The 23602-nt window shown below is 40.3% G+C and overlaps 1 protein-coding gene across 1 annotated transcript in view; it reads left to right on the top strand.

The window, feature by feature from the left end:
- Positions 1–8681: 8681 nt before the first annotated feature.
- Positions 8682–23602, top strand: part of LOC126285154 (cuticle protein 18.6-like) — a 72084-nt gene continuing 57163 nt past the window's right edge. The window contains exons 1-3 of the mRNA XM_049984466.1: positions 8682–8730; positions 13171–13317; positions 21005–21200. Of these exons, the coding sequence (XP_049840423.1) occupies positions 8716–8730; positions 13171–13317; positions 21005–21200 (358 nt within the window). The 5' untranslated portion in view covers positions 8682–8715. The remainder of the gene's footprint in view (positions 8731–13170; positions 13318–21004; positions 21201–23602) is intronic.

Here is a 23602-nt window from a genome sequence, read left to right as displayed (position 1 = left end):
ATGGCTCTGAGCACTATGGGACTTAACATTTGAGGTCATAAGCTCCTAGAACTTGGAACTACTTAAACCTAACTAACCTAAGGGCATCACACACATCCGTGCCTGAGACAGGATTCGAACCTGCGACCGTAACAGTCGCGCGGTTTCGGACCGAAGCGCCTAGAACCGCTCGGTCACCGCGGCCGGCACCAATGAGTCACGGATCAGTGAAGTCGCTGTCCAGCCTTAGACACACTACAACGTAGATTTATCTGCCATGATTGTACGGTTGTAAGAATTTGAAAAAAAAAGAAAGGCCGGTACCATGTGCGGGACTAGTGCAGTGACAGACTGTGGAGCGGCGTCGTGGTGTCTCTGAAGCTGGCTGTGCCCGTTCTGCCCCCCGGGTACAAGCATTTTCTGTATAGTAAAAAAGGAAACTGCGCATCTGAAAAAAACAGTCATGTATTTCATAACGGCTGTAGTAGCCGCAACACAGGCACTACAATATCGTATTTCTCGCAAGCTTCTTCCAAAGAGATTTACTCATTTTTTGTACTGTTGTGCTTCTTCAATTCGTACTTTACCTATCCGCCCGTTTTTTAATATTCTTGAATACACCTCAAATACTTTCAGATGTTTCATGTTTCACTGTGCTTCAGACATCCAAATTCAAAAATTTCTTTTTCAGTTCCATATCAATATTTAAAAAAAAATCCTTGACCTGTACCAATACAGTTGTGATATTTTCTTCTTTTGCCCATTCTGTCTAATCCTACATCTCTCACTTCTCAACTAGTGCCGTTTCCCTCTTGACATTAAATAAGTCATTATTCTCCTTTCCGCTACTTTTCATCATCTTCGTCCTCACTCTCTCCATTCAGAAACATTATTTTTTATTTATGTTTGTTATATTTCACTCTTACTGAACTACACTGGTGTGCAAAACTTAATCACGAAAGTAACTTTCGCATGATATGTCACTACCAAGCAACATATATCCAAGAAACTTGAGCCATATATAGAAGGAACTGCTACAGTATAAACTGAAGAGACAAAGAAACTGGTACACCTGCCTAATATCGTGTAGGTCCCCCGTTAACACACAGAAACGCCTGACGCCACTCTACTAACGTCTGAGGGAGTTCTGGAGGGCGCTGACACCATAAATCCTGCAGGGCTATCCATAAATCCATAAGAGAACGAGGGGGTGGAGTTCTCTTCTGAAAAACACGTTGCAAGCCATTTCAGATATGTTCAATAATGTTGATGTCTGGGTAGTTGGGTGGCCAGTGGATGTATTTAAACTCGGAAGAGTGTTCCTGGAGTCACTCTGTAGCAATTCTGGACGTTTGGGGTGTCGCATTGTCCTATTGAAACTGTACAGCGGACATGAATGAACATACGTGTCATCCTCCACTGTCGTATCTAGACGTATTAGGGGTTCCATATCACTTTAACAGTGCAGGTCCCCACCATTACAGAGTCTCCGCCAGCTTGAACAGTCCTCTGCCGACATGCAGGGTCCATGGATTCGTGAGGTTGTCTCCATACCCGTACACTTCCATCCGCTCGATAAAATTTGAAAAAGACTCGTCCGACCAGGAAACATTTTCCCCGTCAACAACAATCCATATTCGGTGCTGACGGGCCCAGGCGAGGCGTAAAGCTTTGTGTCGTGCAGTCATCAAGGGTACACGAATGGTCCTTCGGCTCCGAAAGCCCATATCATTGATGTGTCGTTCAATGGTTCGCACGCTGAAACTTGGTGATGGTGCAACATTGAAATCTTGCTGCAGTTTGCGGGAGGGTTGCACTTCCGTTACTTTGAGCGAGTCTCTTCAGTCGGCGTTGGTCCCATTCTTGCAGGATCTTTTTCCGGCTGCAGCGCTGTCGGAGATTTGATGTTTTACTGGATTCCTGATATTCACGGTACACTCGTGAAGTGGTTGGTACTGCACAAGTACCTCGAAGATAGTGTGTCCCGTATCTCGTGAGCCGACTATAACAATACGTTCAAACTCAATTAAATCTTGATAAACTGCCATTGTAGCATCAGTAACCGATCTAACAACTGGAACCAGACACTTGTTGCTTTATATAGGCGTTCCCGACCGCAGCGCCGTGTTCTGCTTGTTTACATGTCTCTGTATTTGAATAGGCATGCCTACACCAGTTTCTTTGGGGCTTCAGTGTAGTACAGAAGGTAACTCTAAGAAATACGCAATGGGACGAACAGAAATAACACTATTATTCAAAGACCACAAATGCAGCCAAAAGCGCTGTCTGATATTTACATTTATCTCATCATATTATGCCTTATGTGTTCACTTGATTTCAAAATATTTTAGGAGCGCTACATTTCAAATGCAAACTATTTCCTTTTGTTTGATTTTCCTCCTGTCTACTGCTCACTATGGTACAGTTCTGTACTCCAGACGTACAGTTCCAGTAATATTTTCCTCCTTAATACGTTCGTGTGAACATAAATACAGTTCTTTGACTGAGGAAAGGGCATCGTTACCTTCGTCTTCCTTTTATTTATATTACCGGAAATATATGTAACGTAGGCTATCCTGAGCGAAAGTGAAGAAGAATTACGTGATCTGCTGAATGGAATGAACAGTATAATGAGTACAGAATATGGATTGAGTGCAAAACACAGGAAAACGAAAGTAATGAGAAGTAACAGAAATGAGAACAGAGATTAACTTAACATCAGGATTGACGGTCACGAAGTAGATGAAGTTAAAGAATTCTGCTGCCTACGCAGCAAAATAAACAATGATGGGCGGATCAAGCAGGACATCAAAAGCAGACTAGCACTGGGGAAAAGGGCATTCTTGGCCAAGAGGAGTCTGCTAGAATCGAACATGGGCCTTACTTTTAGGAAGAAATTTCTGAGAATATACATTTGGTGCACAGAATTATATATTAATGAAACATGGTCTGTCTGAAAACCGGAACGGAAGAGAATAGAAGCATTTGAGATGAGGTGCTACAGACGAATATTGAAAATTGCGTGGACTGATAAGTTAAGGAATGAGAATCGGGGAGGAAAGGGGTACGTGGAAAACACTGCCGAGGAGAAGGGACAGGATAAAAGGACATCTGTTAAGATATCAGGGAATTATTTCCATGGTACTGGACGGAGCTGTAGAGGGCAAAAACTGTAGAGGAAGACAGAGAGTGGAATACATCCAGCAAACTTAGTTCACAAGTGGTACTCTGAGATGAAGTGGTTGGAACAGGAGAGGAATTCGTGGCGGGTAGCATCAAACCAGCCAGAAAATCGATGAAAAAAATACTGTTAATTATATTCAACAATTTTAGAGTCTTCTTAACTTCTGACTAATAACGGCATTTTCCATACTTAAATGTTTGTAGCTGGTTTCAATAAACGATGTGGTTTGCTTGTCTGCATCCTTACTTTCTGGCATATTGCAAATTTTACGTTCAGACAGCCACAGAAAATTGGAAACAAAAATTTTGTGTTAGAAATAAGTACGTAAGAATGGACTACGTACAGAGTATATAAAGGGTAGGTCTGCTACCGGAGACGTACATTGTATTTGACTTTTGGGGAAAAATTTCCTAACCTAGATCTTGAACACAGCGTTGCAGGGAAGTGAATATTAACACTCATAAAACGGGTAAAAAAAACGCAATTTATATACCATGTAAATGTGTGCTGAAGAGATGAAGTGTGGAATGTTGAAGTATTATATACGGAAAATGAAGGACGAAATGAAGAAGTGTCTGCAGATCTCTCGACAGAAGTAGAAACAGGCTGATGAAATAAGAGATGAATTACACTGCCCCTGTTAATGTGAAAGTGGAAGTATAGTGGAGAATGTACGGCTGAGTAGAAAGACGATTATGTAGGACATCTAACTACAAGCAATGGGTACATCAAGTTTGCAGAGACAAAATCCCCAAGCATACACACAAATGGAGTTAGTGGGCAATACTGCCTATCTCAGTTTCTTGATAAAAATTCCTCTTGTAGTAAACAGAACACCTCAATGCCCCACACGAAATCTGTCGTGATACAAATAAATTTCATAATGTTGTGCAACGCGAAGGAATAGATCTTGCACAAGTGAGTAATTTAACTTTTTTATTTTTTTGATAATCGTTTCAAATGCTTCTGTTAGTCTCTGAAATACGGCTATTAACTTTTGACAGAAAGTTTAAATTACAGTCCACAGCAGAAAGCCTCCGCATACGGGGAAAGGCTGTATCTTCTCAATGTGACTGTGGAAATGAACGTTGTAACAAGTTGTAGCAGATGAGTTTATCCTGTAAATCTATAACATTTCTTTGAAGTGACAGAGGCAGCTGTTGAATGGATTGAAAAGCTTATAGATTTAGTGATTTAGTTCTATTTATTTTGTAAAATTATGTAATTCATGTATGTAAATTGCAGTTTATAATCGGATAATCTCGTAGCCGACGTTACGTTATGGACTGTGGCGCTCTCCTTATTGTCCACATATTCGGTGCTCCCTCGATTTCTGACTGCAGTTAAGAGCTTTACTTCTTGAAGACGTCTCCCGCGGTCGGAGAGGAAACAAACTTTAGGAGAAAGTTTTATGCATCGACCGCGGTCTGTTAGCCAGAAAGTTTGAAGTTAAGAAAATGCATTTTAGTTTGTATTGCCATAAGCTGAATAAATAGTACAGTCCACAGACTAAATATGTGTTCTAAACATTGTTCTCAATAGTGGTTGAAGAGACTGTTGACTTCACATTCATAATTTTCTCGCATATGATGACTGACATTTCTTAATTCGAGATGACCGGCTCATCTTTAAGTATAGTGGGTAAGTCATTTTCGAATTCGTTTTGATCATCTGATGACTTTACAAGACTGTAAATTGCAGTATCATCTGTCATCTGCCAACGATCTAAGACAGCTGCTCAGATTGTCTCCTAAGTTGTTCATGTAGATCAGGAACAACAGAAAGCCTACGACACTTCTTTGGGGAACGTCGGATATCACTTCTGTTTTACTTGATGATTTTCTGTCGATCAGTGCTGTGCTGTTCTGTGACCTTAGTGACAGGAAATCACGAATCAAGTCGTACAACTGAAGCGGTTATCTACAGGTACGCAATTTGACTAGAGGACTCTTGTGAGGAACGGTGTCAAAAGCCTTCATTATACAGAATCAATTTGAGATGCCCTGTCGATAGCACTCGTTGCTTCGTGCAAATAAAGATCTAATTGTGTTTCTCAAGATCATTATTTTCTGAATTCGTGCTGTGTATCAATAGACTGTTAGCTTTGAAGTAATTCATATTGTTTGAATAAGAATATATTCAAAAATCATGCTGTAAATCGATGCTAGTGATACGTGTCTGTAATTCAAAAGATTACTCCTACTTCCTTTCTTGAGAACTGGTGTGACCTGTACAATTTCCAATCTTTTTGTATGGATTGAGTGGGCGGTTGTATATGGCTGCTAAGTATGGGGCTATTATAATCTGAAGTGAACCTTATTGATGTGTCATCTGCACTGGAAGTCGTGCCTTTATTAATTGCTTTAAGCTGCTTCGCTACGCCAGTGACATTTACTTCTAAGTTTATCATATTAACAGTTGTTCTGCATCCGAATTGTGCAACTTCGTATTCGTCTTCGTGAAGAAATTTCGAAAATATGTGTTTCGTAACTCCGCTTAAATGATATTTTGGTATAGCGCGGTGAAGGTACAGATCGTGTCTGACCACTGGTATACTATACATACGACCAGAATTTCTGTGGATTTTCTGTCAGATTTCGAAACAAGCTATTAAAAGCATTTTGAATTACCAAACAAACCAAAGAAATAACAATGAATCCAAACCATTCTTGATTTATCACTGAAGGGCTGAGTTCTGAGTAAAAATTGTGCAGACGTAGATTTCCGCAGCAAAAGGTGTGGGAAGAGGGTTCCAATTTTCTGAAGAGCGCTTTTCAAATTGTCAAGAGAATATTTTCTCCCATAAAATGATGCTTATAAATATCACTTATGTTAAAAAATCACGCGATAAGAAATCCAAAACACTTTTAACGGTTAAATGAACGCGAATTTGGAGCAGGGCATGCTTTTAATAGTAGGCATCAGAATTTGTTTCGTCGAATCAACCATTGTAACGCCCCCTAAGTCGAAGTGTTGTCAAACTACTTTCTCGTCGCTTTGTCAGTGTATTTAATACCAGAGCATTGCTGAACCCAGGTCGTGAATAGTGCAACAAAGGGTATCTTTCAAAATTGTTCCGTTAGATTTTGATGTAACGGAATAATGAATAATCTACCAGCCAAGAAAGTCGTCTTCAGGGATGTTCCAAAAACAGAGAGTGACTTGACTGGTGGGTATGATTGGAAGCCATATTTTTTTGCAGAAACTATATTTCTATTAAAGCCGCTTCATCTGACACGACATATTTTATTTAATCCTGTACGCCTATTGCAACTGTGCGGTCATTTTCAAGTGCGCATATACAAATGTTGATACGTAGAGTATTAAAAGATCGTACGTGATCTTAGAATAAGCAATCAAACATTAGACTATCATCAAGGTATGATTTTCTTGAAAGTTCTCCCAAGTTTTGGTTTTTGTTCTGACATTTGTCTACAGCTCTACATACGAAGAACTTATTTATAACCTATTTACAGCTGCCCCTTAAAAATAACCCAACAATCGTAATTGGTCATTCGGTGGAATAAAGTGTATGATTTCATAGAAATTAACAGTCATAGCGAAAAGAAAAAGAATTTTCTTAATAAGCTACATTACTATCTTTCTATTCTTAAGAAAATACTGTTCTTGATAAGTTGTTCTTCATCAACTGAATTTTCAACTTTTGGGGCAGTAATGTTTTCCTTCTTACCGTGTGTGCAGATATACTATATCTGTTAGTTCTTAATGTGGATCAAAACTATACATCTGTTAAGGTGTGTAATTCGTATATAAAAGAAACTGGGTTCATTTCATCGTTCTTGAAATATTTACTGCTGGGCAAAATTGTAGGATAACTTCTCCAACGAGGTCACCAAGAATCCATCCTTGTCTGAATGACTTAATTCTCCGCATATAGGTAAGTAAATATGACATATTATAAACTAACGAAGAAGAACTTAGAACTGCATACAAATTATGTATTAAAAACTTCACTGTGTCCGATTTTATATGTTTTGATAAGACTGCGTGTAGAAATACATTCTCCTGTTATTTACAGAGGAAACCGTTTGTACGAATAAAAATCAAAATTGTGACTATTCTTCAAGCATTCGAATATCTTATCGAATGTATTTGTGGAAAATACTATATCTGTTTCTTTGTGATAGTCTTATTCTCTGGATTTATATTTATAATAGTGTAGGTAAGCCGCAAAAATTAGTAACTGCAGATGTGCTGAAAGGTACTTCTAATAGACATTGTACCCTTTGTATGTTCTTGCTTTGTGTTTCTTCCCCATTTCATAGTGGTGCACATCTCTCCTGTGGTTTATAGAACATTTTTGTGTGAGTAAATCACAGTTATTAATTACATGTAAAGAAAATACCATTTCGTAGTGTAAAGCGTGATCTGGCTGTAGCATGTTCTGTGCACAGTACTGTGTTTCTGGATTTAATAATGCATTAAACGTAGTTCCTACTACTCAGTCCTTTGTGCGTTGCCAAATTAAATGTGGATCTTCCCTGATTTATTATCAGTTTGTAATGTTTGTATTTTCACAGCTATTTTGTATGCTAGCATTTGATGTCTAGTCGACTGATTATTATTTTTTTTGGTAGAAAGCTGGTTTACATTAGCAATAAGCCAGAGAAACGACCACAGTGTGCTGTCTTTCAATTTACGTTAAATCTTTTCTTTCCACTGTCAGTAATCAGACCTGTGTGGTACCAACAGCCATCTTGTTTTGAATTTGGTTTACTACAAATCTTGGAAATAAAGGAACATAACGATACAAGCAGAAGAGCATTTGATTTTCCTATTACCATTTTCCGTCAGCTGTTACGGTCTGCACCAGTAACAAAGATAACAAACAAGGTCTATATAGAGACAGCCGACAACTGTAATTTCTATAATTTGATATATGTTTCATAGGAAGACTTTTTCTGAACGACTGTCTCATGGAAATATGCTGTACGAATTTGCTCAAGTTACTTGACGTTTTATTATGTTCGATTGGCCTTATGATTTATAACTCAGACGGCTCCCTTTGGAACGCAACCGTCCTTTGCCGCGCCGCTGAGTTCTCGCTTTCCAGAAAAACGAATCATTCATACTAATTTAGAAGCTAATCACAGATGGACGAGAGTGCTCTGTACTTCGCGATTCCCAACCACCGGTACCTCGCCCCGACGTAACTGTCCTGTGCTCTAGCTTGGTAATATCGCAGGTGCTATTTACAGAAGTTATGTCAGCCAGGCCCTGCTTTTCGCCCTCGAGCGGTCTTAATTGTCTGCCTCACGTTTAACTAAAAACCTTCCTCCAAGCAAGTTACCCATTGTTGGCGCCTTCGGACAGTAAAAAGGTTTGAGGAATGTGGCTACAGGCCGCTTTCTTAGCAAGTGCTACTCTGTGTCTGCTTGTTCTTCGTCATTAACACACATGTAACACCTCGCGGGGATCAACAAAACGATAAAAAGCGGAAGTCTGGGTCTCTGTCTTGTATAAAAGGGGAAACTCAGGCAGTAGAGAAGTAGTCGATCGCTAGCAACACAACGATTCACACCATTACAGCAATGTCTCGTGCTCAGGTAAGAGACCGATCTACTGGGATTAGAGGCTGATTCCTTTGGATGTCCGAGGAAGCCTTGGTAGCCTGTCTAGATTTTATCAAGGGAACGAGCTTCAGAATAGCTTTTAGAGATGCACAACTAACGCGGAAGTGTGTAATGTTTAGTTGTGCTTTATCATAAAGACAAGAAAAAATCCTTGTTTTGCACTTGAATATTTTATTCGTGGCCAACATACATGTTTCACCTATTCATGCAAGGCATCATCAGTGCTCTATAATATGAAGAAAATAATGTAACACGTTCACGACGGCGGTGAGAATTACGTTTCTCGCTTTGAGGTGTGGCACCTACTCATGCTCTCATTCATCTGGCGATACTGCTTTTCCTGTTTTAAACGCCATAGGCTACTATTTTAATATACTGAACTTTTATGTTGGAAGTCATTTACTTGAGAACAACGGCAGATCGCATAAAATGATTTGACGCTAAACTAATCACAAATTATTAGTTTAGAAAGCTCTCTCGCTGAAGGGTCACACAAAATTTTATTCTCAGCCGTTCATTGCTCCTGGCTAATCGAGTACTGCTGGTACCATAGCTGGTAGAGTCGAGCGTGAGACACCGGGGTGACAGGTCGCCTGATGGGACGATATATCACCAATGTCACACGCTGGCGTGAGCATGTTATTTTGTTAGTCTTGGCGGTACATTTAAGTTATTTAACTAGTTACAAATATATGGCAGCGCCTTTTTCACATTTTCATTCATTTTTTATGTCCTTTTGACGCATTGATGTGTTCTTCTGTAGGTTCTAGATGCACATAGTTCTGACTTCCAGTTGATAGGTCACATTTAAATTCATTGCACATTACCTGTTCTGTTGTATACTGAACATGGTATCGTTCAGTAATATATGAGCTGCTACTCTAAATTTACTGGGAAAACTGCAAGAAATTTTAATGTCGGGTACAAAGGACATAAAAGGCCACTGAAGAGCGAAAGTACCCACTCCATATATGCAGAACTCCTAATAAAAGAAAATCACCTCCACACAGGGATTAAAACAGTCATGGAAATCTTTTACTACAACAAAGAAAAAAAAGAAAGAAAGAGAATGTTTGTTCTACAGGAAGACTATTTCATGCAGGAGGCCACAAATAAAAATAAAACAAAATATGACTAAAAAGCGATAGCAGAGGGACAACGTTCTTATTGATTCATAACCTACCATAAGCAAGAGTGTGTGCGCACACACACACACACACACACACACACACACACACACACACACACACACACTCAGTGCCTCCCTATCACCTTCCACAACCATAACCGAACGCTTCGCTCTACACCCACTACATTCTTCCTGCAAACAGTTCTGATGACATCTCAGACCATATGCGCAGGACAGGTTGTGCGCAGTGCAATGTTTTTATTGTGACACTTGAACACAATTGTAAAAAAAAAAAATCATGATGAGCGTCATGAATAAGATGGACACATTGATGCTGTAAAAGTGCTGTCTATTGGTCACGTTTCAAAACTAAGTGAAACTTATTGGGTAGGCGAATAACACAAATAACATTAACAATTTTGTGGGTAGTCATTCACAGCTAGAGATAGTCAGTGACACATGTAAGCACCGAGTATTATGTGTTGGTGATACATTCTGATTTCTGAAGACAACTTTTGCCAAAACGTGGTAATGTATTTGTTTGATGAGAGTTAAGAACGCTGTGCTGACGGGACCCTGTCATAAAACACTCTACAAATGGCGCAGACATTTTGCAGAGTAGCTTTTGCTTTTAAAACCAATGATCCCTGAATCTGTATTGAGCAGTAGCTGATGCTTAAGCCGTGAGCTTGCTGTTGACCGCATTCTGTGCTCTTATGTCACATAGTAAATCGGCAAATGAATGACAGTTACATCTTTGAGCACTTTTATGTTGATTTTATATGTTGTTTGATTCGCAATGATATCGTCTCCAGGTGTCAATATTTATGAGTAACCAACGTGAAGTTAGAATTTGGAATCGAATCCATATCTTTGGTTTTGTGGTCTAAGGTATAACGGTTATTATTCAAGAATGTCACAGACGTTGAAACGTCCCCTTTGAACAATTATACATGACTATGCTTAAACTGACACACAATATTTTTAGCGCAACGCAATCTGACTTTCAAAAATCCCTACAAAAGAATGGCCCTGACTAACATTAACCTATACGTTTCACAAATCACTTACCTCAGAAAAATCTTCGTTACTCGAACTACTGCAATACAGCAAGCGCCACTGCTGCCAGCTAAATAAAAGATTCAAACTACTGAAGGCACTAACTACTGATAGCAAATGAAAAATTTTGATAGAGAACGCACAATGTATTTACCTTAATATCAGTTCATGACATCCAGTCTTACAAATTTCAAAACTCCGCCATCTCTCTCCCCACATCCACCACTGCTGGCGGCTCACCTCCAACTGCGCAACGCTACGCGCTGTTAACATCCAGCTGCCCAACGCTACAATGGCGAGTATTACAACAATGCCAACCAGCCACTGACTGCACACAGCACAGCCAGTGATTTTCATACAGAGCGCTGTGTGGCGTTACCAACATAAAAACCTAAACAGCCTACTTACAACGTCACATTAAGAAAAGAAGTCTTCATTTGAGTCATTGGTATAATAATTACGTGTGAAAGGAAGGGGTCAGAGTTCCAGTGTTGCTATTTAATTTCGCCTCGTAATTTGTCGTAGACGATGAGTTTCGGTTAATAAAGATCAGTCGGAATTAGATCATTTAAACAACAACAGAGTAACTGCCTACTCTGTTATTTTAGTTAAATATGTTCGCAGTCACTATGTCGTTTTCGCAATTTAAAGGAAAATGGGGGAATAGTGTGCACCTAAGCCAAAATTAACATTTTGGCTCGTGCATTATAAGTAACTTCAGCTGCATGTAAGATTCCGGTAGTTTTTCTACTTCTACCGTACTAAGTCCATTTAAACATTAAAAAAAAGCTAATAGGATTTAACTGAGAACATTTCCATCACCCAATGGGATAATTATCCGCTGTTGTTGGGGATTTGTGCATCCGAGACGGGAAAATTATATTAAATGTACATGAGTGAAAGTAACTGCCACTTAAAGCATCTGCTAATTTCTAATAGGGAACGCGTAGTATTGAATCGATATAATTTGCATATTTGAACAATTTTTAGAATTTTCATTTCTTGGTTAAGCAATCAACATAAAGACAGCCTTAAGGTGTCTTCTCCAATACAGGCAGCATGATTTCAAAGAGCACCCAGCACACCTGCGGAACAATTTTTGTCTTTACGTACGTCTCCTAACTGGGCTCTTTCCTACGAGGAGTAAAGTACCAGTACAGTGATTATCGTAATTCTTATCGTCACAAATGCTGGAAACATCCGATACCTCTTATGACACTGGGGTTCGCCCTTACTTCTGATTTTCAGTTTCTTGTTTTCCGGGTTGCAAGTAATACACCCACTTACTGATTTCCCATTCTCGTCCCTCATTCGAATCTGTTGTTTCCTCTTTTCATTCCTTGCTTTCCTGTACATTTCAGCCTCTTCCAGCTTCATTTTCATGGGGAGTACACGCCTGTTCTCCTTCTGGGTGCCATTACCCCAGCCTGGTATAAAATACTAACACAATCAGATTCTGTATATTAAAACTGTTACATTTAGTAAGCAAACCCATGCAACGATAAAACGAATTACAGTTATACTAAGATTCAGATAAAGTAAAAGGTCAGTAATAACTGTTACAAACTATCCGTGTTGACGAAAAGGAGTAAACGTATCAGTTTGAGGTAAGGACACAGGTTCGGAAACGACCGAGTCGAAAGTTATAAGCGAAAGTGGAACACATGTACCGCAACTGTTGTTCTTAAGGTAGCTTTCAGACATGGTAGTATGGACTAGAACAAGACAAGAAATGACTAGTAAACACAGACTACAAAATGCGTGCCTTAAGAGCTATGGGTACTTCTTCAGTAACAGAGATGTATTTCACAGCAGGGAAGATGGACAAGTGCTCATAGTTCTTAAGGTATGCTCCTGAGAGCCCTTGTTTACCGGACGTATTTTTCTTGTTTTGATCCATATTACCGCCTCTGAAAGTCGCCTACCTTTTAATCTTAACAGCAACAGCACCGGTACATGTATTCCACTGTCAGAGGCATCAGAAAGATTTTCGCACATTAATTTCGACTCGCTCGTTTTCGGACCAGGGTCCCTCGCCTGATACACTTACCCACCTCATCGTCCCTGAAAGATTGTAACTTTCACCCAGTATGTGAGAGAAACTGAGTTAGTGCTTTGCAGCGAAAGAAACACTTTGAAAGAAATGGGGCCAGCCAGCTCAGTGAGTAGGTGAGGAAGCCCTTATTTGTTGCCCGTGTGCTGTACATGGCTGTATGTCGTCGCAGGTATCCGTGGCCCTGTTGCTTGCGATGGCCGCCGTCGGCTGCCAGCAGGCGCTGTGCTGGCGCGGCAGCTCCTACGCGCACCAGACGGCGCCTGTGGTGGGGCCCGCGCATCGCGTCAGCGTCGGCGCTCACTCCTACGACTACGTGGTGAGCGACATCGCCTAGCTTTCATTTCAACTCATCTGCCTCTTGACTGGTTTAATGCTGCTCGCTATCTGTTTCTGTCTTGTGTTAATTTTTTCCCGTCTACGTACTACGTCAAACGTACATTACAATCTGCGTTGCTTATACCTACTGTTTTTCCCTTCAACCGCTCTCTCCAACATCGAGTTAACTATTACTCGGTGCTATAATCTTCCACTAATTTATTATTTTCTTTTATTTACACGACTAGTTCCGTGGGACCAAACTGAAAAACCAATGTCCGTAGTCGAAGAAAAAGTCAGTACATCAGAAAAGTTAGTCATCAATAAAACAAAAGCTACACTAATCCTTTACGAATTAGTCACTGAGTGTATCGCATAATCGACAATTTAACACAGAAACTTGCTTGAGCTTCTCCAAAAATCTTCCCGGCAGATCATAAGGATTGAGCCATGAGTGCATTCTTCACTTTGTACATGAAAATGCGAGGGTCAGTGCTAAGATTTTCAAATTCTTGTGATAGCTTACTGAAAATGAATGCAGCAGTGTACTGTATACATTTCTGCACAAGAGTCAAGGAAATGTGATCCAAACGCACGTAGGATGTCTGCCTAGTATTAGCTGAATGATAATTCTTGAGAATAATATCACATTGTTAACAACAAATGACCTTAAGGAAGATTTATATTAAGAGGTCAGTGTCAGAATTTCCAGATTCCTGAACAAGCGTTGTCTAGAGGGTTTTGAACTTTTACCACACGTTGCTTAAATTGCCAGTTTCTGTGCCAAAAATACCCTTTGTGAATGCGGTTACCCCAGAATACAATGCCGTATGTCTTAAGCGAATGAGAATACGCAAAGAAGACTAATTTTCGTGTCGAATTATCACGAAATGAAGATACTGTTGTAATGGTAAATATAGCAAGATTCAGTTTTTAAACAAGATATTGAATATAGGCTTCCGTCACATCTTATTTTATATCTGAGGACCTATGGAGTCACTAGTCATATGTTGGTGTTGTTATGGTCTTCAGTCCTGAGACTGGTTTGATAGGGCTCTCCATGGTACTCTATCCTGTGCAAGCTTCTTCATCTCCCAGTAACTACTGCAACCTACATCCTTCAGAATCTGCTTAGTGTATTCATCTCTTGGTCTCCCTCTACGATTTTTACCCTCCACGCTGCCCTCCAATACTAAATTGGTGATACCTTGATGACTCAGAACATCTCCTACCAATCGATCCCTTCTTCTAGTCAAATTGTGCCACAAACTTCTCTTCTCCACAATTCTATTCAGTGCCTCATCATTAGTTATGTGATCTACCCATCTAATCCTCAGCATTCTTCTGTAGCACCACATTTCGTAAGCTTCTGTTCTATTCATGTCCAAACTATTTATCGTCCATGTTTCACTTCCATACATGGCTACACTCCATACAAAGACTTTCATAAACGACATCCTGACACTTAAATCTATACTCGATGTTAACAAATTTCTCTTCTTCAGAAACGCTTTCCTTGCCATTGCCAGTCTACATTTTATATCCTCTCTACTCCGACCATCATCAGTTATTTTGCTCCCCAAATAGCAAAACTCATTTACTACTTTAAGTGTCTCATTTCCTAATCTAATTCCCTCAGCATCACTCGACTTAATTCGACTACATTCCATTATCCTCGTTTTGCTTTTGTTGATGTTCATCTTATATCCTCCTTTCAAGACACTATCCATTCCGCTCAACTGCTCTTCCAAGTCCTTTGCTGTCTCTGACAGAATTACAATGTCATCGGCGAACCTCAAAGTTTCTATTTCTTCTCCATGGATTTTAATACCTACTCTGAATTTTTCTTTTGTTTCCTTCATTGCTTGCTCAATATACAGATTCAATAACATCGGGGAGACACTACAACCCTGTCTTACTCCCTTCCTGACCACTGCTTCCCTTTCATGTCCCTCGACTCTTATAACTACCATCTGGTTTCTGTACAAATTGTAAATAGCCTTTCACTCCCTGTATTTTACCGCTGGTACCTTCAGAATTTGAAAGAGAGTATTCCACTCAACATTGCCAAAAGCTTAGCTTTCTCTAAGTCTACAAGTGCTAGAAACGTAGGTTTGCCTTTCCTTAATCTAACTTCTAAGATACGTCGTAGGATCAGTATTGCCTCACGAGTTCCAATATTTCTACAGAATCCCAACTGATCTTCCCCGAGGTCGGCTTCTACTAGTTTTTCCATTCGTCTGTAAAGAATTCGCGTTAGTATTTTGCAACCGTGACTTATTAAACTGATAGTTCGGTAATTTTCATATCTGACAACACCTGCTCTCTTTGGGATTGGAATTATTATATTCTTCTTGAAGTCTGAGGGTATTTCTCCTGTCTCGTTCATCTTGCTCACCCAAGGATTTCTACTAGCCCTCGTCTTTTTACCTACTAGTCATATACTCTGTGTAAAAAAAAAAAAAATGAAATTTGTTGAGTTGTGTGTTAAAACTGTGAAAAGTTTGTCTTGTTTTGATTAGCACCAATTTATTTTCTATAATTCTATAACCGTGAACTCCACTATTTGGTGTATTACCTATATTGCAATCATCATCCTTCCCTAACAAACTAGTTTCATCAGCAAAGAGAAATATTTTAGAATAACCTGTCGTGTCTGAAGGCGAGACCGTCTAGGCAGCCTCCACTCAACAATGTCCCAATCAGACCCTCCTTCACAGCCGTTCTCATTTTTGGACTTGGACCTTCTTTTTGTATAGGTCTTTCCATAGATTTCTTCTCTCATCTATTCTGTTTAGTGATTGTTCACATTTTACTGACTAATTAAATTTTGACTTTCTATGGTAGCGCGGCATTTAAAATGTATCTAGCCTTTTCTTACCTGGATTTCCTAATTTCCACGTCAATATGTGATACCAGTAGAGCTCTTTTATTAAAGAAAGCTTTCTTAACCTTCAGTTTACTTCTGCCATGTACTTACTTTCCAGATAGGAGAATGCTTCCCACTTCTTCCATCACTGTGTCGTTCCCAATTTTCATGATGAGCATGTCTTTATTCTGTTGAGTATGATTCTTCGCCTTTGTTGTTGGTATCCTTATGCATGATTCTGTGCTAAGTATGCTCCCCATTCCACTCAACAGGGCCGTTTTCCTTTCATTCAGCCAGAAGCGTCACGTCGTCTGTAACCCTTGGCACTTTTATTTCTCCGAAATTTACTTCAATTTCTTAAGTGCGTCCTCGACTTTCAAGTTGAATAACAGTGATGGTACTATGAATTCCTTCGCAACATGGTCTTATCTTTCTTGGCCTTATTTCCACGTGGGTTTTGTAGATGTTTCAGAACACACTATCTTATAAAAAGTGTGCGGACTCCCTTACGTAATAAGGAATTGAGGGGTATATGTCAAGAGATGGAGACCCGCCATTGTAAATGGAGGCGGGAGGTATTGTGTTGTCAGGTGGGAAGCAGTAAAAGCAGAAATGCTCGGTCAGTGACCTCGAACGAGAACTAGTCGTTGGACGTCACCAGAGCAACAAACCCATCGGGGACATTTCAACCCGTCTGAAGCTGTGCTACTCTTGGTGATATGGTTCTGAAGTGGAAACCACATCTAAACAAAGACCAGGCATCCCTTATGTACTAACGGACGGAGATGTCAAGTATTGCCTAGGGTGGTTGCAAAAAATCGCGTGAAATCTGTGGAAGAAAACACTCGCGTGTTCCACAGTCCTGCCAAGAGTCCAGCTAGAACAATGAGTGTGCGTGGTGTGTTAAAATATTCGGTAAAATGGTGGAGCTGCTCTTCATATGCCGCACATTTCTGTACTCAATACTAAAGAGCGACCCCACTGGACAGTGGGTGACTGGAAATGGCTGATACGGATTGATGAATCACGCTACACTCTGTGGCAATCCGAAGGAAGAGTTTGGATTTGTCGAATGCCTGGAGAATGTTGCCTGTCACGAAATGTTGTGGCAACAGTGAACTTTGGAGAAGATGGTGTTATGTTGTGAAGATTGGATCCCCTTATTTTCCTCAAGAAAACTTTAAATACGGAAGGATATGAATGTATGTTACAACATTATGTATTGCGTACGCTGACGATGATTCTTTGTATCAGCGTGATAACGGACACCGACATAACGCACCCTGTCGTAAGGCAGCATTTCTGAGACAATGGTTTTTGGACAATAAAATTTCTGAAATGAACAGACATACCCAGAGCTCCGACTTGAAGCTGTAGGAACACCTTTGGGATCTTTTGTATGTCGATCCTTCTGACTGGTGGTCTGTGGGATTCGGCCGATCAGGTACGTAATAAAATGAAACACCTGCAGCCGTCGTTTTGATGTTATTTTTTTATATTTAAACCAGTTTCGGTGTCTCAGTACGCCATCTTCAGGCCTCAGTTAAGCCCTGAAAATGATGTAATGAGTCACCGAAATGAGTTGCAATATTATAAAATAACGTCAAAAAGACGGCTGCAGGTATTTCGTTTTATTAAAGTTGAGATGAGTTAGAACTTGGGCTTCAGACCCCAGTGTCTAACAGTACTCTCTTTCCTGGCTTCAGTCTTGCTGAAGAATGGGCTGCCATTCCTCCTCAGACGTTCAGGCATCTCACTGAAAGTGATCCCAGGAGATCTGAAACCCTTATAAAGGCAAAGTGTGGACGCACCCCATCTTGTAGTCCACTAATAGATGTCCAGATGTTTTTGATCGTATAGTGTACTAGAGTCTCACTTAACTCTGTTCTTAAAGTTCCAAAGAGTGTGGTCTTTGTTTCCCACGTAGCTACAACTCTCCGGACATCCCACTGAATGCTACGCATACGAGTTTATAAAAGAGGGTAAAAGTGATAACATCATGGATTTTTATTATTCTTACGAGTCAACAGAGGAAACGAAGTGAGACAGAACTAAGTATGATCATAAAGGCTCCCTAGACTTCGTAGGAATTATAAGTGCCCTTAGATCAACTGATAAGATGTTTCTGTGAAGTGGCAGGGAAGTTTGAACTCAGAGGTTTCGAATTGCGAATAAATTAAGTGGTACCAACGAAGTTCGTAACAACCTTTCGTGAAACGTCACTGTCCACTACTTTAGATAACTTTTGTTCCTTTTACGAAAGGACATAAGGTAACGTTCGGAATGATCAGTCAAGATGCTTTATGATTAGGTTTGGTTATTAACGCCATTGCAAAGAAGCTGCTGGTCACAAAATGAATGCCTAACACAGTTTGCAATAACACCAAAAGGATCATAACTGTCTTGTGGAACAGCGTATAAAGATTTTAGGAGGAGATGAATCACGTATTTTGATGTGCCCTGAGGTATTTGTGGTCCTGGCGTATAGCTCCCGCACACCAATACTCAAGGTTCCATAGCAAACTGAAAGCACGTTTTTATGAAAATGATTAAGACAACAGGAAAATTCTCACCCTGTGGCAACAGTTTGAGATCGGACCTCCATAATTCTGCCCGCAAAGTAAGGATCATTCCATTGTAGTTCGAGGAACATCGAGTGCATTTACTCGACTGATCTAGTCTAGACCCGAGTGAGTAACGTCAAACAGCTTTATGGTGAACTAAAACGTCGGTTGCGTACCAAATCAACTTACACCGACCTCTCATGAACAACGATAAATGCGGACGTGCATGTTCAATGTAACACGACTTAAACGTAAGTCTCATTTGCGGCTAAACGGTGTAGAATAGCATGAGGATGATGTTCGTATTATTAGGATCGTAATTGCCTTTGGAACTAACCGCAACACGTGTTCGGGACATTCGGCCAAGTAGCATATTTACATACAATAGGGCTTGAGACGAGCTGGAATTGAGGTATGTGCAGTTTATCTTAATACTGTAGCTTAGTACATAGTTTCTCTCAGAGTATTTGACGTACAGGTACAAGTAATACAGCATGTATCAAAAAGAATCATCCGATTTACAAAACAAATCATAACTACTTTGTTATTTGATATATACGCGCCACACTACACCGTTGGAAACAGAAAACTCTCAAGTTTTACATAGTTTTCGCTAGGTAGTAGCAGTGTGCGCCCATTTCAGTTCTAGTAAAAACGGTGTCGGGACAACAGAAAGTGTTTTGTGTTCTACATTTTGCGCAGTGCGGGTCAGTAATAACTGTTCAGCGTGACTTTCGTACAAGTTATGGTGTGGATCCTCCTACAGCACAGAGCATTAGACGATGGCATGAACAATTCAGAGAAACAGGTCGTTTGTTTAAAGGCAAACCGCCGCCCCGCCCCCAAGTGTCTTACACAGACGTCGAACGCATCTGCCATACATTCACAATGAGTCAGCAGAAATCCGTTGGCGGTGCAGCTGGACAGCTCAACATGGCCCTGATGTCCGTCTGGCGTGTGTTGCGTCGACCTTTACACACGATACCGCACAAAATCAGCTACTGCAAGCTCTTCGTGAAGGCGACAAACAAAGACGTGTGGAGATCTGCAATTTCATTCTTGGCAAGATGGAGGATGACAGTTTTCTTCCACGCTTAGTGTTTAGTGACGAGGCAATATGCCATTTACATGGAAAGGTGAACCGTCGTAATGTAAGAATACGGTGTACGCAACATCCACACAAAATTGTTCAATATGAGAAGGACTCGACAAAATTTAACTTGTTTTATGCACTTTCACGGGTCCATTTATCTTCACCGAGAACACTGTTACAGTAAGCACATATCTCGATAAGCTTGAGAACTTTCTTTTCCCACAATTGGAGATTGATTCTAACGACTTGATTTACCAACAGGATGGCACAATGACATTTGGAAGTGCGGAAATTTTTAAATTAAAGTATTACTGAACGATGGATCGGTCGCACTGGACCAAATGATCCAACCTTACATTACCGGCCTCCAAGATCACCAGATCTAGCTGTATGTGATTATTTCTCGTGGTAGTTTATAAAAAAAACCCTCTGTTTATGTGCCTCCGTTAACAACAGCACTTAATGAACTGAGACATTGCATATTAGCAGCTGTGGACGCTGTAACTCAAGAGATGCTCGCTGCAGTGTGGGAACAATTTGAATACCGTATTGACAAATAGCATGCATCTCAAGGGGGGCATATTGAACAGCTATGAAAAGGTATGAAAAACAAAACAACTTTGAGTTTCCTGTTCATCAAAAATAAAATTCATTGTGTATGTTTATTAGTTTCATATGTGTCAAATCGGATGATTCTTTTTCATAAACCCTGTATTATGACAACTATTTGTATTTGTGTGTTGCCGAGAGAAGACGTCTTGTTGGTACAATAACTCTCTGACAATATGTCACCATTTGGTGCCATTGCTTTCATCAGGCTCCACTCCTGTACGATTGTACAGAGTAATAATGCCCAGTAACCAAACCATGTACCATGCGTTTTAAATGGTTTGGTCGTACCACTGATATTAATGCTTGACAGGCTATGTAGGATACAGCAAGAGTGACAACATAAAAACGTAATTGTATACTCTAAATTGTAACCCGACTTCGGCGGTCGCTACGTGTCTATGGCAGGCAGTCCTGTGTATGTACAGATGATGCCGTAGCATACTACTCTGTTGGTCTGGTAGGAAGAAGACAGTTGTCGGTGAACGTGTAAGCGGGTAAGACAGAGCCGACGATTGGTAAATTAATATTCAAATATCTTTTACTTTGGCAGGCGCACCCGAAGTACGAGTTCGAGTACGGGGTGTCTGACGAGCACACAGGGGACCACCACTCCCAGAAGGAGCACCGCGACGGAGACGTGGTGACGGGCGAGTACTCGCTCAAGGAGGCGGACGGCAGCGTGCGCACCGTCAAGTACCACGCAGACAAGTCCGGCTTCCACCCCGTCGTGCACCACTCGCACCATGGTGAGTAACTAATATCAAAAATATCGTTTTTCTGTACCGAAGTCCTCAAGTCGTAATTCACGACAGATAGCAGTACAATCGTCTCTATACCACTGTTAGGCCAATTTGAGGACCACATTGCTTGACTAGGCTTGACAGTGCCAGTGTCGGCATGCACTGGGTTTCCCCTGACCCTTTAACTGGTTTACCCAGTCAGCAGTCAGAGGTGGATTGCGAATAACGCTACAACTCGTCATTTTTCAGATGACAAATCTTTGCCAGAGGTGAAACAGTCGGTAAATGACAGTCTGACACTTGTCGATTTGGTCAGCCATCCTCACAACCATCACCGATATCTTCCCCAAAAACTGCTGAGCGTCAGTAACAGTCTGGTATATTAGACTATTCACTTCAAGCAAAAGTGGATCTCATCATCTATAAGGCCCATCCAAATCTCTTGGTAATCTCAGGAAGCTAGAGATGGAGGCACAAGGGTGCTCCTTGCTTGCTAACACATACCAGAAGATCTATACGAGCAGGTATTTTTAATACAATGTCTCACGTGTGTATATATACTTTACCACTTTGATACGAGTTTCATTTGAGTTTTGTTATTATTGTCCCACTCTTATTTATAGTACTCCATCCCATGCAGTGTATTCATCATCTTCTTACTCAGCATTCATTTACTTTTCTAACTTGAGTTTCACAGTCGCTAGAGTATTCACAATTCTTTCTTTCCTTCTATCCCTTTCTCAGCGTGCATCTGATTCAATGCCTGTGTTTTAGATAGGCCAGAAGCCTTTAATACGTTGTGACGTACTATGTTCCATTCAAAAGATAATTAGTTTTTTGTGATTTCCGATTCTTTGTCGCATCGGTGTCCACAGGTCTGACATTTCTGTTTATGCTGTCTGCAGTCCAGCAAGCGAACACATATTACATTTTCACTCGAAGTGTTAAAGAAGACGATTAGGTCTTTCTTTGAAATATTGAACATAAAAAATTAACTGACACCCAGCTAGAAACCCGAAGGAATATCTATCAACTATTGTTTTTCTTCAACAATTAAACTCTTTGCTGTTTACGTCCTGTACCTGAAACTTACATTTTCAATTTTTCAGCCAATCCCAGTGCGATATCCAAACGTTTTCTCCATGTCTCTCAATGATTCTTAAATCTGCCACCCATTTCATATCTATTTCTTGACTGTGGTGGCTTACTACTGTTCCGTTATGAACTTCCTGGACTCAAAGCTAGGGCTTGAAAAAGAAAACTGACTGTCTGAATTGCACAGAACAATGTGAAACATTCAATTATTCGATGATATGGTAAATAAAAGTATTAACCATGGTTGTCGTAAACCAAAAGTTAAGATTTATCACTTCCGTTGCTTTTCACACAACTGTAAAATGAGTTGCTCAGGGATTTAAATGTGTCGGAATAAGATAAATGGAGTTGATGATATAAGGTGCAATAGGCTAACGTTAAAAAATGTAGTTTAGCATAGGATAGTGGGAGAAGTCTTTTTGACTGATATTAGATTAGTCGGGATGCACCTTAGGTTTCATCACAGTTCTAAACTGACACGCCTGCTACTGTGCCTATGAAACCATTATATTCCATGCAGAGTGAAACTATCTTTAGGAATTAATATGACATTCCCCTTGACAGTCGACATGAAAGTCTTACCAGGTATGACACCGCGTCATAAGGAAAAAACCTGTACGTTTCAACCATGGTTGCAGTGATCTTCCGCCGCATCTTTACATTTTTGTATGGACGACGAGCAAAAAAAAAAAAAGGTTTCGTTCAGCAAAATATTTCATTTACAAAGCTTACATAGTCAAACAGGAGCAACAGTAGCACAACTAATATTATTGTGTTTGCGTGTTTATTTTATTTTTATTCTCTCACAGAACAAAATATGGAAATGAACAATACATTCAAATGTGTATGATACCTGCTATTCTGAATATAAGAAAAATAATTTTTAATGCCCTTTTCGTCACCAAGAATGGCTTTCTTAGTCGCATTAGGATAAAATTCCGTGTTGTTGCCTTGATATTTTCATCTTCCTAATACATAGTTACAGCGTGACAATTATTGGACTATATGGAATAAAATCGTAACGATTTGTGAACGGTTTGCGTTAAGACGTTCAAACTGTAGTGTTGGCCGCGGGGACTAATATGCGGATGCGCACGCGCCTTATTGTGGGGCGTTTGCTCGTGACAGTGTCGCGGTACAGCGTGCCTGAGCCTGTAGCGCTTGTGGCGGGCCACTGTGCAAGCAACGGCAGCTCAGCTGAGGCTCAAAGGAAGTTCGCAACCGAGCTCAAGCTCAAGACAACCGGTGCTAACAACCAAGAATTTGATTTGCAGGTTTGCGAAAACAGGTAGTACTTATGATTACAGTTTTGG

The sequence above is a fragment of the Schistocerca gregaria genome, chromosome 8 (assembly GCF_023897955.1).
Source record: "Schistocerca gregaria isolate iqSchGreg1 chromosome 8, iqSchGreg1.2, whole genome shotgun sequence".
Classification (NCBI taxonomy): Eukaryota; Metazoa; Arthropoda; class Insecta; order Orthoptera; family Acrididae; genus Schistocerca; species Schistocerca gregaria.
This window is presented reverse-complemented; position numbering and strand designations above follow the sequence as displayed.